The following is a 22,144-nucleotide window of genomic DNA, read 5'->3' on the forward strand; positions in this document are numbered from 1 at the left end:
TGTAAAATTGACACCTGTCAGATAAAATAATCGATTTTATAGCTTATATCTAAGAATCCAATTAATAAAACAAATTTGTGATGATTTTAAAACTATTTTAGTATCAAGGTTTTAAATATTGACAGTTGTCACCGTATGAGAACTAATAAATGTAATATCATATCTATGAATTCAATTGATAAAACGATTCGTAAACTATTCTATGATTCAAAATGACAAAATGAATTCTATTTGATGTTATTTATCGCCATCTCTGTTGAACGCCATACCATATTGTATTTGCCTATCTTGTCAGTAGAAAAGGATAGAGTATATAAAACGCGTTAGGATGAATTTTTGATCAAAGAATTCAAGACAAAATGGCTACGATAAAAAATGGAAGATAAAATATGAGAAGAAGCTGGAAATCACTGGATTTGATATACCGCGAACAATATTGGTTAAAAAACAAATAAATAAAACACAAATTACATTTATAAACGTTTTATTAAAGCATCATATGAACTCAACATTTTTTTTAAGTAACTTGAATATCCGAAATCGGAAAAAAATCTCAAATGTCTATAAAAAGACGTTTTTTCTTTTCAGATTGCACTTCATTCACCTCCGAATCGCAACAAACTATATACAAATTATCACAGTCTTGAGTTACGGACAAAACCCCAGTAATAAATATATACAGGACGTCCAAAACGCATTGCTAAACTAAATGGAACAACCCGTAACAAAAATATATAAAAATAAAGGACGTTCTGTATATACGCACTGTCGACGACTTAATTATCACTATTGGAGTACAGCGGCCGCCCCCAATCTCTGTCCGTACATTGAATACGCGGAATAATAACTCCCCAAGGCAGTGGGATTGAACGCACTATACGGAGAAGCAGCCAACGAGGAAGGCAGAGTCGGAGGTTTACCATACGGATGGTACCTACCCGCCGACAAAGGACTCAAAGGTGGATTCGGATACCCGGACCTATGAAGGGACGCCGAAAACAGCGAATGGTGATTGAGCAAAGACGACGTAGCCGAAGCAGCCGGATCCGATCCGCCGCTGGTGTGCGTTCGGAGATGTTGCAACAGCTCGTCGGAAGTAACGAATCTTTTACCGCAGTAAGTATCCCCGGCTATCCAGTTACACACGTAAGGTCGCCCCAACTGCGGCGGATAACCTAAGGAAGACTGCGGCACCGGCCCGGGGGACACCAAAGACATAGCCATGGCTAAATTGTACTTTTGATGATCGCATTGCGTGCAACCCGACGGACAAGGACCGTTTATCAACATTTGTTGGTTTTGCAAGCTGAATTGGCAGCCGGTGCAGTAGGGATCTTTGCAGACGGGCACTAGGGCTTCTCCGCCGGAGGGTGTTTTGACGCGAGCGTAACTCAGATAAGGGTTGGGCGATGCACTCGGGTGGTAACCGGCGGCGAACATAGCGGCGTGTTGAGCACTGAACGGACCGCCGGGAAACGGGGGTCTAAACGCCGGATTAGTCGGTTCCAGACCAGGAGGACAACACAACGAACTTAAATGATTGTTCAAACTCGAAGGTAAAGCACTAGTTTTATACGCGGCAAGATGGGTTTCCTTTGAATGTCCTTGTAATATTTCCAAACCGGATCTGATAATCGGACTCGCACCCCTGGGGGTCGAACTTTTTCGTTCCGGTGACGATTTTCCCCCGTCGGTATTCGGGGTTTGAGGGGAAATCCTCGAGGGGGAAACCGTTTTTCTACCCGCACTTTGTTCGGATTTTTTATCGTCTTGTACACTACTATGAGAACTCGGGCGGATTTCGTCGGTTTTTTTTGACACCACGTTAGTTTCGTACGGTTTGAACGCTAGTTTTTGTTCACTCGGTGTTATACGCGGAGATTTTTCTTTAGCGGAACTCGGGGACGTACGGGCGCTTTCACTGCTTTTCTTTCCTTTATCCAACGGCGATATGAGGTTTTTCGTCGAAGGAGAATCCGCTCCGATCTGGCTGCAAGTTTGAGCTAACAAAGCCAGTGGACTCTTCTTTGCGTCAAGCTGAAACAAAAAAAAAATATTATAGGAAATACGAAAACTGCAATAAAAATAAACTTACAAACATAAAATTTCATAGATTTCATCGAAATTAATGGAATATATAGAATTCTGGCAACATCGCTTTTATTTATAATCGATTTTATAAAAAAATATAGAATCGATCGATGAAACGATTTGTAAAATATTCTATTGATCAAAATGACAGTTTCAAGGTTCTTAAAATTGACATCGACAGTTTACATGATTTTAAAGTCATCGATTTTATTGCAAATATATAAATCCAATTGATGATACGATTTGTAAAGTGTAAAATGGATGAAGGAGGCAGTATCAAGATTTTAAAATTGATAACTATCGGATGAAATAATAATAATTCTTAAAGATATCTAAAAACAATCGATTTTATAGAATATCTATGAAATCAATTGATAAATTCGTTTGTAAACCATTCGATTGCTGAAAATCGACAGTTTAAGGTTTTTAAAATTGACAGCTGTCAGATTAAATGAAAATAATTATTGAGAAGATCTGAAAATAATCGATTTTATACAATATCTATAAATTCCATTAATAAATTGGTTTGTAAACCATTCGATTGCTGAAAATGACAGTTTTGCGGATTATATAATTGACAGCTGTCAGATTAAATAAAAATAACCCTTGAAGATATCTAAAAACAATCGTTTTTATTCCTTAAAGTTGCGGTAATTTAGTTTTTTTCTAATTTCAGACGTTTCTCATTATAATTCTAATAAGAATTTCATTCTTTTATTATAAAAATACGAATTTATTCCCCTAGAAATGACTTGTTCCAAAATTCCTATAGGTATTTATGAATAATATTATTTTAGAAGCACTAAATTTCGAAATGTCCTAAGTATATAAAAAAATTGATGAAAATATTTAAAAAAACACGTTATTCTGATCCTCTTTATAAACTTGAGACGATACTAATAGAAAAACAAAAGATTTATTTCAAAATAACAAACGAAAAAACGTCCTAATAGACGTGGATGTTATCCGACGGGTAACGTGAAGACAGCTTTCTCCCGTGTACATTAAATACATGTAATTCATAATAAAACCGTAATAAAAAAGTTATAAATAAGAAATAAGAAGTAGAAAGACGCATTGAAATAAAAAAGAAAAAAGTTAATACTTAAAAAAATGAGATAGTCAAACTAATTTATATCCGATACTCCGATGCTGCTTTTTCACATTTATTTTAATACAGAAACACTATTTACGTTATCAAATATACTAATAATACATTTTTGAAAATATTTAATGAAATTATATAGAAAAACTTACCGTTGTAGGTAAAGGTGAAAGGTAATCTAATTGTAAATACTGATTGCCCGTTGAGGACAACATATTCCCACCTTCCAACACAACCATTTGCAACGAATTTATCACTATAATCGATAATTTCAAATATTAATAATAAAAAAAATCACTATTTTAAAAAACTATGTATAACTAACGGAGATATAACTTTCGAACGTTGTACAACGACTCAATTGGAAGTGAATGCAGGTTGGAAACAGAGGCTGCTGTGTCAGGCGGTGGTGGTAACGCATGCGTGATACGTTTCCTTTCGTCTTTTTGTTTGTGGCAACTTTGTAGGCCATGAATTGAGTGTTGAAAAAAAAATTATGTCTACTTTTATATACATTTTAATTTATTTATATTATATATTAAAATAATATATATTTTTTTTAATCTGATATGCTTGTTTCATATATCTACTACAAGTACAAATTTCGTCGTTTTCTAAAACGACCTAAATTTTGTTTTGACTTGGAAATTCAAGAATTTTAATTGATTTAAATAAATTATGTTAAATTATCTAATTATTTTCTTCTAAACGTCTATTTTATCATTCAAATACCAAAATGTGGGCACGAGTACGATTTCCGAGGCGCTACGATTTGGTTATACTATATTCTAAAATCGATTTAAAATAAATCGATAATAGGAAATAAAATTTTTCGCTTCGATATCTCGTTTTCGAAATATCGATATTTGAAGTTAAAAAACCGAAGCTAACTTAACCTAACATATCCTAACCTAACTTAACCCCACTTTTGAAAGCATTTAAAGCGTATTTTTTACGATGAAATGTTCAAATTATTGCTAAATATTCTTCTTATTTTATACACAACAGACAATTCTTTCGAAAACTTTCCTGTATTTACCGTATGTTATGGAATCCGTTCATTGGAATAGAAAGATACATTATGTAAAAATTTAATAAAAAACCTTTTGTTTATTAAGTTACAAGATTCATGTCGATTTTAAAGCGATAAAATCTTTATTCTAGACAAAGTATTAAACGCCATCTGTTCTATAAATCGAATATGGAACTAAAGTTTGGTTGTGATTTCAAGTATCGATATTTCGAAAACGAAGCGAGATATCGAAAACTTCTATTCTTCTTTTTCGTTTTATTCTAGCCTCTAATAAAGCTAAATTGTCAGATTGCAGCGCCACGGAGATCGTTCTCTCGTCAAAATGCTTAAACCTAACCCAACTTTTGGAAATAGGTATCGATATAATTACCTCGAAAACGAGACACGATATCCAGTAAAAAAAAAATAGGAATTGTAATGATTTTTGATCCAAAAAAAGTCGAATTTTGGGTTAGCCAAGTGAAATTCTTTCAGGAAAGTCGCGAAAGTTGTTAATTTCTCGCGTTTATTTGAAAAAAATCAAAATTACACAGTATTTTCGCAAAATAGTCACAGTTTTCCTCAATTTTCAAAACTTTCCCTGAATATTTTCGCCTAGCTAACCCAAAATTCGACTTTATAGAGGCGATTTTCCGATTTTTCACTCATATTAATTGTGCAAACGAGATGTAGTTACATAACCTTCAAATTCAAATTATAAGTTAACCGCGTTTGTCAATACAAACAATACTTCAAACTTTTTTAAAGCGGTACATTTTTAAATTGTCAATTTATTAATAAAAGTGACCTAAATAATTGTTTATATTTATATATAACCGAGTTGCTGGCCTATTTTCGTGTCTTTAGCCGTGAAGCCGTGGCGTAAAGCGCTAACTCCACGCCACGTTTCTCTACTGTCGGCTCCTACCACCCATGAAGCTGGTGACGATGACAGACCCTCTGGACACTTTGAAGTTTACCGACATTTCTGTACCCAAGAAGTCTTCAACTAATCAGTAGCATACAAAATATGAAATAGAATAACAAATACCGATGGAACAACACGCCGATGGAGAGATAAAGAAAGCGGCAAGGAATTATTACAACGGTCGATCATAAAATTGGTCTACGTTATTGCTGGCCTTTTATTTATTTTATTTTATAGATAGATATGCCTGTTATTCCTGTCATAACTTATATAAACGTGTCACTATATTTTATTTACTTTTTACGAGCCTCTCTTTTTCCACATTTTTATTCCGTTCAGTTGAAATGTTATTTAGTTATTTCTAATAATATTTAAAACTTGCTACAGAAAATGCATTCCACAAGTTTATCCGTTGGAAAAAAATATTGTTTTAACTACGATTTTGTAAAGGTTGTTGTCACATGACTGAGTGTGACGTAGAAAGTAAGTAAACAGACTTAAGTGAGGTTAGAAATAAATACAGTTTATGCAGAGTTGTTGTGCATTGTACCAGAATGTACAAACACAAACACAAGCGACGAAAACAAGGTTTCAAGTTATTAAAAAGGATTTGCGAGGTAGCCCAATGGCTGGTATTGGTATTTAAACAACTTGTAACAAATTTACCCATAAAACGACAAAAAAAACCTTCAAAGTTATCATTTAAACAGTCTAATTATTAGTAATTACGTATTTGCTTTTACTGCACGTATTTTACCCGAAGTAAATAATTGATTATTAGCAAATAACGTACCAACTATGATTGCATCTACCTTAGGTAGATAAATCCTATTTCGGCCATCATTTCAATTAGAATAGTCTTTGAAACCCTCACAAAAATACAAATCGCACTAAACAACCAATTAACTTCACTCACGACAACAGAATGACGTTTCAAAGGCGACTACGTTCCAGTATTTACATACTTTCTACGTCACAACCGCAGTAACCAATAGAAACATGTTTTCTGTCACGTGTTATTATTCAAATTATCATTCCGTCGTCGAATATCTACTTATAAAGTATGTGCAGAGATCTTTTGGGTATTTATATGAATAAATATATATATATATAGTTGTTTGTTACTGTGAAAATCAAAAAGAAATTGTAAACAGAATGTGTTTAAATTTCGCGCGCTTCCTCGAGTGACAGAAACAATATGGCCGTTGCTTACCAATCAAAAGTATATATATGGCGGCCATTGTGATTTTTAAATGTTTTAAGTATGGCTGCCATAAGATCTCACGTTAAAGAAACTAATTTTTAACTAAAATTTCTTCAGATTTTGATCGATAACACATAGAAAAAAGGGTACCGTTAAATTCGTCATACTCTACACTATCAAAAAATATATATCAAGCCTCTGATCAGCATCATGAGGCTTCAATTTTTGCACCAAGTAAATTTTGTACAGCCACGAATATTTGCAGGCTACCAAATATACAAGTTGGGCTCGTCTCGAATACAAAATTGAGTTTTTTTATTCAACACCTTGTATTAAACGTATTTTACTTATATTTCCATATTGGCGTGACACTAAAAAGTCACTTTGTAAGAAAGAAAAGTTGCGGGTTGTCGTTTGAAGTAGTGCAAAAGAAAAAGTTGTTTTAGATTGAAAAAAAAAACGTCTTATAATGTGTGCGATAAGGTCCGAATGAAACCAGAAAGTGTGTTAAGCTGAATCGTACGGGTACTTTTGATTGCAGATGTCGATATTATCGATAAGTCTTGTATCAGCCGAGCCTCATTATGATACAGTCCGCGAACTAAGATGGAGTCGGCATCGGCATCATCCCTTTGATTCTTTATTCGCCGCGACTTCCATCACTGTCTGAGTACGTCTAATAAATCAGACTGTCGGTGACACTAACCGGGAATTATTTATATTATTCCGACTAGTTTTTTGCGAAAACTGAATCTTGTTCTAGCCAATTATTGGCGGTCGCTTTGACCGCGTAGTCGAATTCTCCGGAAAGAATGAAATTCGATTATGCGATGCATAAATTTCAGTAGTTCAGATTCGTCCGAAGGGATGAATGAAATGCTTCGGACCTACCGCTTTTGTCTGGGAACGAACGCCGAAAAATTGCCAGGAAAAGATCGTAAAATAATAAAATTCTATTCTATTCATTCCATTATAAAAATTTACTACGAAAAAAACTATCAACTTCAGTAATATTGACCAATTTCCACATTTTCTCTTGGATTATACAGTTCTGGAGGAGGAAGATCTATTAAGTTGGCATTTCTGGTAATATTTATACTAAATACCTACACTATTTACACCAACACTCACTATTACACCGTCCGAGGCGCGTTTCGATAACAAAATTATCGTTTTTAGTGACTAAAGGTACAATAAAACCTAATAATTCGATTTACCTGTTTTATAATAAATTTTCCCACCAATAAACCTTCTCCCTCGAAAATTAATTGGCCCTTTGTCCTTATTTAAGCTATTCTAGTATTTAACAATTTTACATTGTCATGAAAATACTCGTTTTTCCGCTCCGTCCTTGTTTTAAATGAGCTATGTGCTCTTAAAACCGGACAATCCTTTTCCAGATTTGGTATTTCATCCTTAGGATTGTACGTCAAACAGTGTAATTGTAAATGTTGGTGTAGTGGCGGCGTATTCAGAGATCTATGACTTTTAACGAAAACGTCAAACGTCATTGACGATTCTGTACAATAGAAATTACGTCTAACGAACGTTTCTGTTTTGTACTCCAGCACAACTTTGGTGTCGTTCGTGAACAGTTTTCGGAACGCTCTTATCGATATTTTGTTGACAGAAAGAACCGTTACCGGAACCGTGAATAGCCGGATATTGCGTAGAAAATATCATTTAAACGCTTCCGATAACCGTTCCATGAATAGTACAGATTAGCAGGATGGAACAAACCTATTTATCTATGTTTACGAAAGTTTGAAACATTGTTGATAGATGGCGGCGGTACATCAACAACATAATTAGTAAATTATGAAACATTTATTATATAATTTGTATAATTGCATTTTTTAAGTACATTTGCTTAAAATAGTATAAATACAATGAAATATTACCTTTCATAAAAACAGTTATGAGTTAGTTTTTATCAAGTTCGCCGAAATCATTTTCGTATCATTTATAAACGTTGATAGACAGCTGTCAAGAGCGTAGCAGATGTCATTTGTCATACGGAGCCGGAGCCGTACGGTCGCGGTAGCCATGCCACGACGTTTCACATAGAAAAGATTGATGATGCTCCCTCGCATAATAGAAAACTGACGGTTCAACAATACCCCATCGATGGTTATTAATGGCGTTCGCCCCTAATTTCCATCTAGTCTGACTGGCAACAAATCTCTCGTATTTATATTATTTTGTTTTATGATCGAATTATTGAATTATTACGTTCAGTAAGATAAAAAGTAAATAACAAATTAATAAGTGAGGAAATTGAAGTGTTTTTCTATCACACACCCGGTAAAATATTAAAGAAAAATTCCACTAAAAATTTTATGATATATTCTATCCGATTTGTAACCTTATATAGATCTTAAACAAACATAACCTGAAATTCTTACGACAGGTAAACCGTTTTTTTTTATGTCGGATTAGTCACCGTACTTTATTTATAGTAGTACCCATTTGCTTAATCTACTTAAAGTATTTTGAAATTTTACGACTTACATCCTAATTTACGGAAAGTCATTTCAAACTTCTGGTCTCGAATAACACAAAATTTACGATAAAATTTTTTTCGCCTCCTTGTTTGTTATGACACACAGTTATGACACTGGTACATCTCGTACCAAAAAGTTTATTTTGATAAAAAATAGTTAACATTAACACAAACACTATAATTTCCATATACCCAGCAAGTCAAAAAGTCTTACAAACTCAAAATAATAGTTTCAGTTATTTGTTTAGATTTTGTCGGTGACAGCGACAAGTTACAACTTGCATTTACAATCTGATCTATTTACTAACATTAAACTATGTTTATGATTGTAGTTTAGTCCTAATCAAGGCGTATTATTGCGAAATTCGTTTCAAATAGTGGGTTAAAACTAGAAATTATCGGTTGAAAAACGTGCAATAATCGCAAATAAAAAATACCCGCACTATATGTGCTAAATTTAAGATATTTCGACGTATTTTGGACTACAAGAATGCGTGCATCGAACGCACATTTTCAGGTTTAAAGACGGTATCTTCAATCCCTGTATTTAGCTCGAAATGTTTATTACATAGTCTCCTAACCTAACATAATCTAACATAACCTAACATAACCTAACATAACCTAACCATTCTTAAATTTTATGTGGAAAATTGCAATTTTTAATTAATTTGAACTTAATACCAAAAATGCGTGTCAATTTTTGTTAAATACTTTACATAATATCGAACATTTGCTCATTTTGGAGAATCTGCACGAAATTTTTTCTAAATGTGCCTGGGAGTTCGTGAAACGTGAATCGTGAAAAAATATGCATCCCCCAGGAGGTTTGGCGGTAAAAAACTATCAATTTATTTTCGAAAAACCACAAGATTACTACATCCAAAGTAGTTGTACAGTGAAAAGTAGATTGAGAGAAACAGACTTTTTCGAAAATGGTCGCTGTTGACTATCTATGAAGTTTGTCGATTAATTTTTGCAAAATACGAGTGAGTAAACTGTTTCAAGTTTTCAATAAAAGCTGGAAAACCTTCTCGGGAATCGATGTTTTCGAAATATTGTAGATAAATTGAAAAGTAACCATGAAGAAACGGCATTATCAACAATTTTGTTATTAACAACTAAATTTTGATATTCAACACACCTCCCGCTGTTAGTTATCTAGTTTCCGGAAAGTTCTTAACAATATTTACCTGAGTTTTATTTAAATTCGATGGAATTGCGATCGATTGACATGAAAAATATTTGTAAAATGATAATTTTGTTTTATAGCGGCAATAAAATGTCAACCATTGTCGTATACGACCTTTTTTATAACCCCTACATACAGGGGGATGTTTTAGTGTATAAATAAATCCTAAAAAAGCTTCAGGAGATGTCAAACCCTACATACGTTTCTTTAAACACGCCGTATATTCATTTATATATACAGAGTAAACCGAAAAGTAAACTTATTATTTTCCGAATTTGTTAAAATTGTATTTGGCTGGTTCCTTTTAACTGAATTTATTATTTTTAATAAAATTCGACTTATGTCCTGGATAAATGACAGTGGTGTTATCAACTAATTCAATTCAACATTCGATTTTTTTATTTATACGATAATGAACAAATTGTCGACCAAATGAGGAGGAAAAACCACTGGAAAATCGTTTTCATTTCAAATAAAAGACGCTTTAAACAAAAAATAGTTTTTTTCTGACACAATTCTCGGTCATACCCGATTTTCGAAAACTTAATTTATGATAGCGGATTTATATTAACAAAATGCGCAACTCCTAAATTTTGTTTCTAAAACGAAACGATTTGGAATGACTCCAAAATGTCCATAGAAATTTGTGATCGCTATAATTCTTAATGACATTTCGAATTAACGTTACATCTATTCAATATATAGGCCAAATAACGTACAGGGTGGCGCAATAAAATGTACGAACGAATTGTGAATCCTCTATAGTCTATTTTTGTGAATGGGAGAGTAATAAAATGACGAATCATTCGTTATTTCGTCAGATAAAAACCTTTTTCTATTACTTTTTACAAAACTTATAGTTTTAAAAAAATTAAAACTTGTATTAACTCAAGTATATTCATTTTAATTTTGGATCAGTTGGTGCGTAAACATTCTTCAGTAAATCTGCTGCTAATTGCTGCAATTTCTTCACGAAACTGATTGATATATCACGTAGATTTCGTGTTTGAGATATTCCTAGTCAAATCTGGACCACCAGGAAGTCATTTAGCATGTCTAGTAGCTTCATTTTTTGAAAATCATTATTCTTGAAGTTCCAGGTGCTGGAATCAAAAAACTAACATCGCGTTCGGTATTATCGGTACATTTACGAACCCACTGATATGGAACAGACCGTCTCTTCAATCCTAAATCTTCGAGACAATGTTTTTTTTATGATTTAAACGTTGAACCAGATTCTTCAAAAGTATCTACCCATAGAATATCTAAATCAGCAATCAAAACTTCATTAAATCGTTATAGTTCAGTCCAACGTTAAATTGGGGTTTTAGGGAGATAAATTTTTAAGAGTTGGTAATTTATAAGAGTTGGGAACACTGCGTCGAATCCACAAACACGTTGCCACACACACGTTGCGATATTTAAACTCGTATACAAGGGCTGCTAAGTTTTATCGTTAATATTCCTATTCGACGATTGTGGTACTTCCAAAATACGCGATTCGAATGCTTAAACCGATTTTTCTAGTATAAAAAAAACAAATAAGAAGAAATAACTTGGTGCCAAACAAGGTTTGTACGGTGGATGATTCATAAGTTCGATGTTTTTTAAACCATATGTAAAAACTTGAGTAGCGCCCCTCGTATATATAAATGAATGAAGTAAAAAGACACTAAACCTCTTATCAGACGATATAAATACAGTAGACACCATAAAAAAACGTTTCGTAGCACACACGTTCCAACATGGCTATCTTCACAACTTCCACTGAACTATCAATTAAAAGCAGTCACTTGTTTCAGTGACCGTTTGGCTAATCTCATTAGTGCTTTTATCGTGGCCTGCTCGCTTTCCCTTAACTATTCGTAGTATATCTAATTAATTATTGTTTAATCAGTGTACATATATTTTGGACCATGTTGCTTAATCCGAAAGATAGCGCGGGTTACGTGGAACAAGACTTGGAACTAATTAAATCGAAGGTAAATCGCTAATTTAGTGTTTTTCGTTGCCGTGCGTTGGTACGAGTTACAACTTTTACCTCAAGACGTATACTTTCAGACCAACAATAACCGAAAAGACATAGAAAACGTCGGATTAGAAATAGTGTCAACAAATATACAAAATCTGATTGTCTTGATTAAATTGCAAATGGATACTGCTTCCGCTCAAGTCGTAGCACTCATTTAGGATGGTTAAGTCAGCCATCTTGTGATAATCGATCGGCATTAAAATGGAGTGCACCAGAACTTCAATTTAGGGACGAAAATCGTTGGATTTCAGAATGATTTGTACTATTTTGTGGTAACAACATTGAATGCTGCTCAGGTGCAACAAAAACTTCATGGTAAGACTGTAATTAAGTAACTGTACGTCTTCTAATGGTAAATATCCATGAAAAACGATTTATACAAGCTTTTGGATGAGGTTAGCGAACTATTTGGGTTGTTGGAGACTTGATTTAGTATTCTAATCAATCTTAATGGAGGAAGTTCCATTCTCTGGCTTTATTTTGGGTGAGCCTGATTGTCTTGATTAAGTCTGATTCCGCTCAAGTCGTAGCACTCATTTAGGATGGTTAAGTCAGCCATCTTGTGATAATCGATCGGTATTAAAATGGAGTGCGCCAGAACTTCAATTTAGGGACGAAAATCGTTGGATTTCAGAATGATTTGTACTATTTTGTGGTAACAACATTGAATGCTGCTTAGGTACAACAAAAACTTCATGGTCAGACTGTAACTGTAACTGTAATAAGTAACTGTACGTCTTCTAATGGTAAATATACAAGCTTTTGGATGAGGTTAGCGAACTATTTGGGGTATTGGAGACTTGATTTAGTATTCTAATCAATCTTAATGGAGGAAGTTCCATTCTCTGGCTTTATTTTGGGTGATTTTACGTTATTAAGTATTATAATAGTGAAAATGATCAATGGGAAGTTACCTTCAATGATCATCATTGGGCGAGCTTTAAAGAAAAGTTGGTTAGTCTCTTCGGAAAGCTTGAGATTGATATTGAAGACTAAAATTGATAAAAAACGGGAAGGAAGTGGTCATAATGGCAATACAACTTCCTGCGTGAAGTTTGTTCAATCTTCTTGAAAAATTTTGAAAATTAATCATCCAAGAATTGTTTTTGAGCTATAAGAGAGTTGTATAAGAAGATGTCAGCACTTGGAAAATACCAAATGGAGAATATACACCACAATTTATTGCGGTTTGACGAGTTCTAAAAAAATAACGAATAACCAGAAACGAAGACTGATTTTGAACATATTGAGGATTGTTAAGATATGGATACGTAAGAAGATAGACAGAAAGAGATTCGTTGGATGGAATTTGGTAGGATTGGGCCCTGATATAGGAATTCCTCCTCTGCAGGGTACATAAGATCAAAAAACACCAGATGGATAACAAGAGATACCAAAAAAGTTCACTAAATGGTACTGGGTAGCGTGTTTGAACATTCTGGACCTAAAGCACATTTCATTTAACATATTGATGCAGTTCACGTAAACTGATTCGGTTTTTTTACATCGATTCATCACTGTATTGATCTGAGATCAAAAAGTGTTCAAGATAGTGGATTGTAAATGACTTTTGGGACAATCATTGAATACATGTATTAGTATTTCATTGATACAAAGTTAATGCTTCGAAAATTGTAGTTATATTGGTATAAACTTTTGTCTTAGTTGAACCTACAGTCATAAATCTAGAGGCGGTGAATCGCAAGAGCTTAGAGGTTAATTCTGGTCACCAAATCGGGAAATGACACGACTAAGAACAAAATTCACGGACGGTACGACATGTGGCACCGTCTCGTTGAAACTACATGTCGATAAGATCCACACCTTCCGAATGAGGCATAGGAAACTACCTCCAGACCATAACGCCCATCAATTAGTAACCCGTTGTGGATGTATTGCTTTCTGATGAATCATTCGTGGATATCATCATTGAAAATGATTTCGTTTGCAAAATTATCTTTACTGTTTAAGGTCTAATGGTTGAAGTTGTCCATTTAGTCGGATTTTCTAGCTCTAAATTTGGAATTATTGGAATTTCTGTACTGTACTGTACTTTCGAGGCACTTTAAGAATAGTGGCAATTCAACTTTTCCTATTTTCATAATAATTTTTTACAAATAGAACTTGTAATGCTTCATATTTACTAACTGTCAACTGTCAATTGTCGATCGTTCATATTCATGTGACTTTATGACAGTTAAATATTTCGAGCTCGGTAAAAAATTACAAGATGAAAGTTAATGTGAAAATTAATCTTTTGCAAATCAAATTCTTGAAAAGTTTCCCATCCCTCTAACACTCGCAACCTGCATACGAGTTGTAATTTATTATTTAAACTCGTAAAATAAATTTCAAAACTTGTTTATCTTCATATTTACTAACTGTCAACTGTCAATTGTCGATCGTTCACGTCATAGTCATGTGACTTTATGACAGTTTAATATTTCGAGCTCGGTAATAAATTACAAGATGAAAGTTAACTTAAAATTGATCTTCTGTAAATCAAATCGTTAATAACCATTTACTTCGTAGTTTAATCAATAATCTTGAAAAGTTTCCCATCCCTCTAACACTCGCAACCTGCATACGAGTCGTAATTTATTATTTATACTCGTAAAATAAATTTCAAAACGTGTTTATCGTTTGTTCGATGAAGGCGGATCTTTTTTTTCGGCGATTTTACAGAGTCGGATTGTTTAAAATATTTACAAATCCAAAACAAAATCTTTAAATCATTGATTAGTGATTTAACATCTACAAACAACTTTTTTTGAATGATATGTCATTAATATTGATATTTATTTCGTTTAGACTTGTTTAGTTAGAACTTGCGGTGAATAAAACGAAATATAAGTTTATTTCAATGTTAGTTTAAGACGATAAGTTCAAACCCACAAATCGTCCACAAAACTTACGTTTAAACTAGTAAATCTCCGGTCATTATAAGAAAGAACATCTAAAAAATAAAATAATACGACGACTTGGGCTTCCTTCTATGTCTCAGGCACTACAACTTTATCTCTTTGGTTGTCGTGAGACCCATTTGCAGTAGGACCTCTATGTTTGTCCTATATTAAGTCCAAGATATCCTCAGCAGAACAGGGAAGCATTTACGTCCGGAGTTCCAGGCTAAGGTTGCAGTTAGCCAGAAGTGTCTTCATTTCGAGCTTTGATCTCTCCATGGAGTCTCAGATCTTTTGAGTGTATCAATAGTTTGGTCTTGGACTGTTCTGATGTGGACCTTTCGATTTTGACTGTTGCTGTTTGGTGCCAGTAAAGTCTGGTCATGAACTTTAGATCTAATCATCACAGTTTTGTTAATAATTAGCAATCAATCTTATTTATAAAACACGAATACGTTGAAAATTGCAGACGACAAACAGTAAGATCTTTATTTAGAAAGTTGACTCTATCGAAAGCTTTCGATATATCATCCAATGCTATTTCTGTGAATTCTTGCAACAACTGCTTCAATCTTAATTATGAATTCCCATAAATCTGTAGTGGAGGTACATACATACATACGATCCTTGATGTAAATAAAAAAGTTTAATTTACTACTAAATGAAAATATTTCAAAGGAAAAGTTGAATAGTCGAAGAAATATTTTAAATTCTATCCCTAAGAAATAATTCATCTATTCTCGTTAACAATTTATCTGTTGGTGAGTATCAGTCATTTCTTGTTTGCCCAATGGTGCCAGCTTGGCAATCACCACGCCTTATAATTACAACTTGCCGACTAAATGAGCCTGCTGTCAACTAGCACCTTCATTTGTCTTAGAGGAAAAGACCTGGCAGGCGCGATCCTTATCATTAATGATGACATATCTACATTTCTTTTTCTCTACACGAACATCAACTAAACAGTTTGGTTATGTGGAAATAATTTAACGTCTTCGATGCTTAGTTATGCTCAAAAAAGAAACTAGAATATAAAATTTGTATCTACGATTTGTTGACAATACTCTATTACAATTTGAACTGTGAAAGTATTTCAAAAATCGCAGTGACAATTGAAAATTATCGATACTTCTTCCATCGATTTCAAGCATAATCTCACCTAGAACTGTATTTACAACACCTACTCCACTGGCAGACGTGGACCATGAACGTCAAGTGCGCCTGCAGAAAATCACACAGAACAGGTGGCACGGTTACGTTTACGTCTTCAGTTCGGGTCTGAAGCTCGAACGAGAGCTGTTATACCACTCTGATAATACGCAATACCGTCGAAACTAGTCAGTGGTTACAAACCTCTCCTTGCAATCGTGGGTTATTGGGGATGATTAGCGACAAAAAGGTCAATTGACATCACGCATGTAATTCAACATTCGTCGATGCATTGGTCCGGAAAATAGTTGTTTTATCTCTTGAAAAACGCCTGGATATATTATTTTAGAGTCAAATACTAGTAAACCATTCCTAAGTGTACAATAACTACCTTTCAGATGTTTAACAATATTATGAACGAAATTTTTATTTCTATTAACCTTGTCCTTTGCGTAGGTTCAATTTAGTTCACATTGGCTGTGTATGACCTTCGGGGCTAATAACCACCACATCTCGAGTGAAAACAGGACGGAAAATGAACGAAATGTTCTCGATAACTAGGTTTATAATTACACTAAATACAATTATACATAATGTTTAACTGCAAGAACCAAATAGCAAATCTCTTTGACGTTGTCTTCAGTCTTCGAGAGTTGTTATACCACTTTGATTATACGCAATACCGTCGAAACTAGTCAGTGGTTATAAACCTCTCCTTGCAATCGTGGGTTGTTGGGGATTAATTAAGTCCCTTGCGTAGATTCAAATTAGTTCATATGCAGTTACTTCTAATAGTTCAAGAAATGGTATAAATTCCAACGTAGTTATATTAAAGGAAACGGTATCCAATTCTATCAACTGTTATAATTAAATGACACTAATTATCTCGATTAATAGTAATTCGATTATACTTAATGTCAAATGTCAAAAATTTTGTATGACGTCAACGTTTACTCGCCAGAAATTGTATAAATCCAGCCGATATATAACGAGTTATATTGTTTAATTTTCTCGTAGCAATAATAGACGTAACCTCAAATAAAACTAAAGAGAAGAAAATATTATAAGCAACACTGTATAACACCAATGAGATTGGACGATAACGGTTAAGGCAGCAAGACATAACGATTAGTTGCATAGTGTCATCCGAGTAGGCATCGACCGTGTCAACATGGCTACTTGTCTTTATAGCCGGCCAACTCTATTGATATCGACCACGTTCTGTGCCATTATCGAAGTCAATTAAGGGATATTGGCGTTGTAGTGGTAGCATTGTAAATTGCATGGCTTTCTAAGATTATATCATACAGACAATATTAACCGTTATGTTTTGTTCTGATGGCCTCGTTTCACTTTTATTAAATATTGTATTACAACATAGGATTTTCATTTATTTGAAATATAAAAATTGTTATATACAAGATGAATTGTTTTTAAAATAAAAATAGTATCAAACCGAGATGTGTAAACTACGTGATATAATTCAAAATATCCTTGAACTCCTGGATACTCTTAATTGAAAATTCTAATACTATTTTCGTAATGGGGTTTTCTTGTTTTCATATACTTTAAAATTGTGTTTTATTTCGTTTCAGTTTATCTCGTTCGTTTTCTAATCATTTCCTTTCTTATTTATTTCCATATCTTATTTGTTTTCTGTTACTTATTATTTCTAATTTCCAATTGACAGGTGACAAATTGGAATTACGTGAATTACGTCATCGTGCGCAGTAATTTACGTTCCTGATTTGTCGATGGATACATCATTGTCTGGTTTAACTTCTTTATCCATTTTATCGTTTTTTATTACGTTTTTCGTTCTTTATCATTATTTTCGTCGAATCTATTATAAAAGAAATGATTTTCCAACTCTTTTCGATAATTCCACTAGTGTAATTATAGCTGATTTTAGACTCGTCAGAAATTGCCTTTCTTCAAAACCATTTCGACATTTGTCTTTAAAGACAGTCTTTTCAAAAAAACAACTGTCATTTGTCTTTAGAGACAGTCTTTTCAAAAAAACAACTGTCATTTGTCTTTAGAGACAGTCTTTTCAAAAAAACAACTGTCATCTGTGTTTAGAGACAGTCTTTTCAAAAAAACAACTGTCATTTGTCTTTAGAGACAGTCGTTTCCGAAAAACAACTGTCATTTTTCTTTAGAGACAGTCTTTTCCAAGAAAACAACTGTCATTTGTGTTTAGAGACAGTCGTTTCTAGAAAAACAACTGTCATTTGTGTTTAGAGACAGTTTTTTCTAAAAAAACAACTGTCATTTGTCTTTAGAGACAGTCTTTTCAAAAAAACAACTGTCATCTGTGTTTAGAGACAGTCTTTTCCAAAAAACATATGTTAATTGTCTTTAGAGACAGTTGTTTCAAAAAAACAACTGTCATTTGTCTTTAGAGACAGTCTTTTCTAGAAAAACAACTGTCATTTGTGTTTAGAGACAGTCGTTTCCAAAAAACACATGTCATTTGTCTTTAGAGACAGTTGCTTCAAAAAAACAACTGTCATTTGTCTTTAGAGACAGTCTTTTCAAAAAAACAACTGTCATCTGTGTTTAGAGACAGTCTTTTTCAAAAAACAACTGTCATTTGTATTTAGAGACAGTTTTTTCAAAAAACAATTGTCATTTTTCTTTAGAGACAGTCTTTTCCAAGAAAACAATTGTCATCTGTGTTTAGAGACAGTCTTTTCAAAAAAACAACTGTCATTTGTGTTTAGAGACAGTCTTTTCCAAAAAACAACTGTCATTTGTATTTAGAGACAGTTTTTTCAAAAAACAACTGTCATTTTTCTTTAGAGACAGTCTTTTCCAAGAAAACAATTGTCATCTGTGTTTAGAGACAGTCTTTTCAAAAAAACAACTGTCATTTGTATTTAGAGACAGTTTTTTCAAAAAAAACAACTGTCATTTGTGTTTAGAGACAGTCTTTTCCAAGAAAACAATTGTCATCTGTGTTTAGAGACAGTCTTTTCAAAAAAACAACTGTCATTTGTGTTTAGAGACAGTCTTTTCAAAAAAACAACTGTCATTTGTGTTTAGAGACAGTTTTTTCTAAAAAAACAACTGTCATCTGTCATTAGAGACAATCTTTTCAAAAAAACAACTGTCATTTGTGTTTAGAGACAGTCTTTTCCAAAAAACACATGTTATTTGTGTTTAGAGACAGTTTTTTCTAAAAAAAACAACTGTAATTTGTATTTAGAGACAGTTTTTTCACAAAAACAACTGTCATTGGTATTTAGAGACAGTCGTTGCAAAAAAACAACTGTATTCTTGATTAAAGTACATGTTCCATTCGTAGATTTGTTTCAATTGGACAAAGAGGAAAAGCTGCATTGAAGCACCTAATAGTTCTAGCGTGTGTATCAGAAAAAAGGAAGATGACTTCGAAGATAATAGGAGATTTTTTCAACACATATAAAATAAGAATTAGCTGTCACTTTTTGCTTTATTTCATATAGTTTGAAATGTCAATTGTCTTTTATTATTTGTAGCACGTGATTTAACGTCAAATATCATTATAAAAGCTGTCGCCATAAATTTAATCCGGTAGAAGGGTTCACGATTGCAATAAATATCTTGATAAACGATCTTTTAAATTATAACTGTTATAGATATTTGCCCACTCAACTCCAGGGAGGAGTCATAGATGATTTATAGATCCATTTATCAATGTTCCACACCCTCTGTTAACTGCGATCCAATTCTAGATCTCTGTTAGTGATACTACTTCTATTAGCGATGGGAACGGCAACCAACACTCGTATTCGTCACGTGTATATTATAAAAAATAACGTTTCACCTAATCAAACGATGGTTTCTTCTCTTATTTTAATCATTAATAAACATATTCATCAAGGTACAACGAAATGTTCTTCCAAGTCCACAAGAGATGTCGTCTACTAGTAATTCACAGGTAATTAAATGAATAATTAGATGTTTCTATGGGCGCTAGTCTAAGTCTAAAAATATTGATATTGCGCGTGCCTAATCTCCATGAGCAGCGTAGCTCCGCTTGAGAGAGCTGCTTCGATCCAAAACGTTCCGCCCGGATACTCATTTCCATTGTTAAATCCGTCGAGGTACACGCCAACAAAGAAAAAATTGTTATCACGTCGTTATCACCATTTATTAAGGGATTAAAAGTATTGATGTGCCGTACGGATTAATGATATATAATAGAGGATAATTTAGAGCCTTGCGGGACGCCAGGACTTACCAGACAACTATTCCGAAGCTTCATAATTCTACAAAACTTTTCGCTGAATCCATTTTCCATCGCAATTAACCATGATTCTAGTGAAACCATCATTTTTCGACAGACACACACACCTCTACTTGAAGTTTCAATGGCGATGTATTTTGAGAAGGTTCAAATGGTTGGTTTGTACCTCAATATTCCACGTAGATGTACGTAATGGAAAATAAGGAAATATTTGATTTAAAGCGTAGGAATTTTCACATATGAAAACCGCCATTACGTAATAAACGCTGTTATTTTGTATCCGTCATTACGTGTAACTGTTACTTTATGTGAAATAACAGTTACTAAATAACTTATCCTAACCTTACATTTTATCCGTCATGAGGATATTGTTTCAGCTTGATTTGACCCCTTTAACCGATTCGAATTGTGGATAAAACCACCGCCTTCATGCTCACCATTTCAGATATAATCTATACGAATCCCGGTGTTGCTTCGAAAGCATATTATTTCGTAGTTTTATTTGTGTTATTTGAAACAATCGTTTACGTATAATAGAAATATATTTTTGGTGGAATGAATTAACTCGATATCGATTCATATATAAAAGAAATGTGTTAATTATATAGAAAATATAAAAAGTGGACGGATATCGAGACAGTCATAGAGATAATCGACATTTATTCGACGCTATTACCGAAATGATAAAATGCATGTTGGCGTGTCAACTGCCACCGAAATTAAATGGACGTGAAAATATTTTTCGAGTCACGTCAACCGACCTAATTTACGCAGTGATTAGTGGAGTTGTTAATGAGCAGGATACCGTTGGATACGAGGCTCTGATTGATTACCAGACACGAACCACGCTGTCAAGTGATCGATCACAGTGACGGTGTCTACCGATACAAACGGACGGATACTTCACGTATATATAAGTATATATATATATAGAATGGATTGTGTGACATTTTGCGGTTGTAATAAAAGATATACGGATTGTCCTAAAAATAAAACAAAGACATTAAGCACTTGAGTGATTCAGAGCAAATATTAAATGTAATAATGGAGGTCAAGGAGACGGTTTTGGTATCAAATTTTGAAGCAACTACAAAGAAAAGTGGTAACTGCTGAAGGTCCTGAAGAAATAATTTCAAAATGGTAAAAACTAGGATGTTGATGAAGTTTACTTCAGCAAGACGGTGGTGCTAGCTACTAATAACTAATATTTTAATGAGCTTTGGTATTTCCTGATCGTACAATTGGCAGGATATTATTTGAATTACCTGTTGACCAAACTTGACTTTGTTCTGTTATGTTTTATTGAAGAAACCTTCGTAGAACGATTGAATTCAATCAGAAATCAACAAGATTCTGTTGGATATACTACTCAGAGTCACTGTATAGAAAAAAATGTTTATTTATTATTGAATAAATTGATATATCGGATGAACAAACAAACCGACGTTTGTTTTTAGAGACTGTATTTGTTTGAAAACAAGTCGACGTTTGTTTTTAGAGACTGTAGTTGTTTAAAAACAAGTCGACGTTGTTTTAAGAGACTGTATTTGTTCAAAAACAAGTCGACGTTTGTTTTTAGAGACTGTATTTGTTTAAAAACAAGTCGACGTTTGTTTTTAGAGACTGTATTTGTTTGAAAACAAACCGACGTTTGTTCTTAGAGACTGTATTTGTTCAAAAACAAGTCGAAGTTTGTTTTTAGAGACTGTATTTGTTTAAAAACAAGTCGACGTTTGTTTTTAGAGACTGTATTTGTTTGAAAACAAGTCGACGTTTGTTTTTAGAGACTGTATT

At 33.5% G+C, this 22,144-nt stretch overlaps 1 protein-coding gene across 1 annotated transcript; it reads right to left on the bottom strand.

Moving 5' to 3' along the window:
• Positions 1 to 467: 467 nt before the first annotated feature.
• On the bottom strand, positions 468 to 3,582 carry LOC130898152 (zinc finger protein Noc). Its single transcript, XM_057807224.1, has 2 exons — positions 3,349 to 3,582; positions 468 to 2,037 (listed from the first exon to the last, which is right to left on the bottom strand). The coding sequence occupies exons 1-2, from the start codon at positions 3,433 to 3,435 to the stop codon at positions 787 to 789; spliced, it is 1,338 nt and encodes a 445-aa protein (XP_057663207.1). The 5' UTR covers positions 3,436 to 3,582; the 3' UTR covers positions 468 to 786.
• Positions 3,583 to 22,144: the final 18,562 nt, after the last annotated feature.

This window comes from Diorhabda carinulata, chromosome 9 (genome assembly GCF_026250575.1).
Source record: "Diorhabda carinulata isolate Delta chromosome 9, icDioCari1.1, whole genome shotgun sequence".
In the NCBI taxonomy this organism is placed as follows: Eukaryota; Metazoa; Arthropoda; class Insecta; order Coleoptera; family Chrysomelidae; genus Diorhabda; species Diorhabda carinulata.

Bases quoted from the DNA above. Each gene is read 5' to 3' on its own strand.
- LOC130898152 (XM_057807224.1), bottom strand. From the start codon at position 3,435: ATGGTTGTGTTGGAAGGTGGGAATATGTTGTCCTCAACGGGCAATCAG. The intron at 2,038-3,348 runs GTAAGTTTTTCT...TTTTTGTTTCAG, and splicing joins TTTCACCTTTACCTACAACG to CTTGACGCAAAGAAGAGTCC.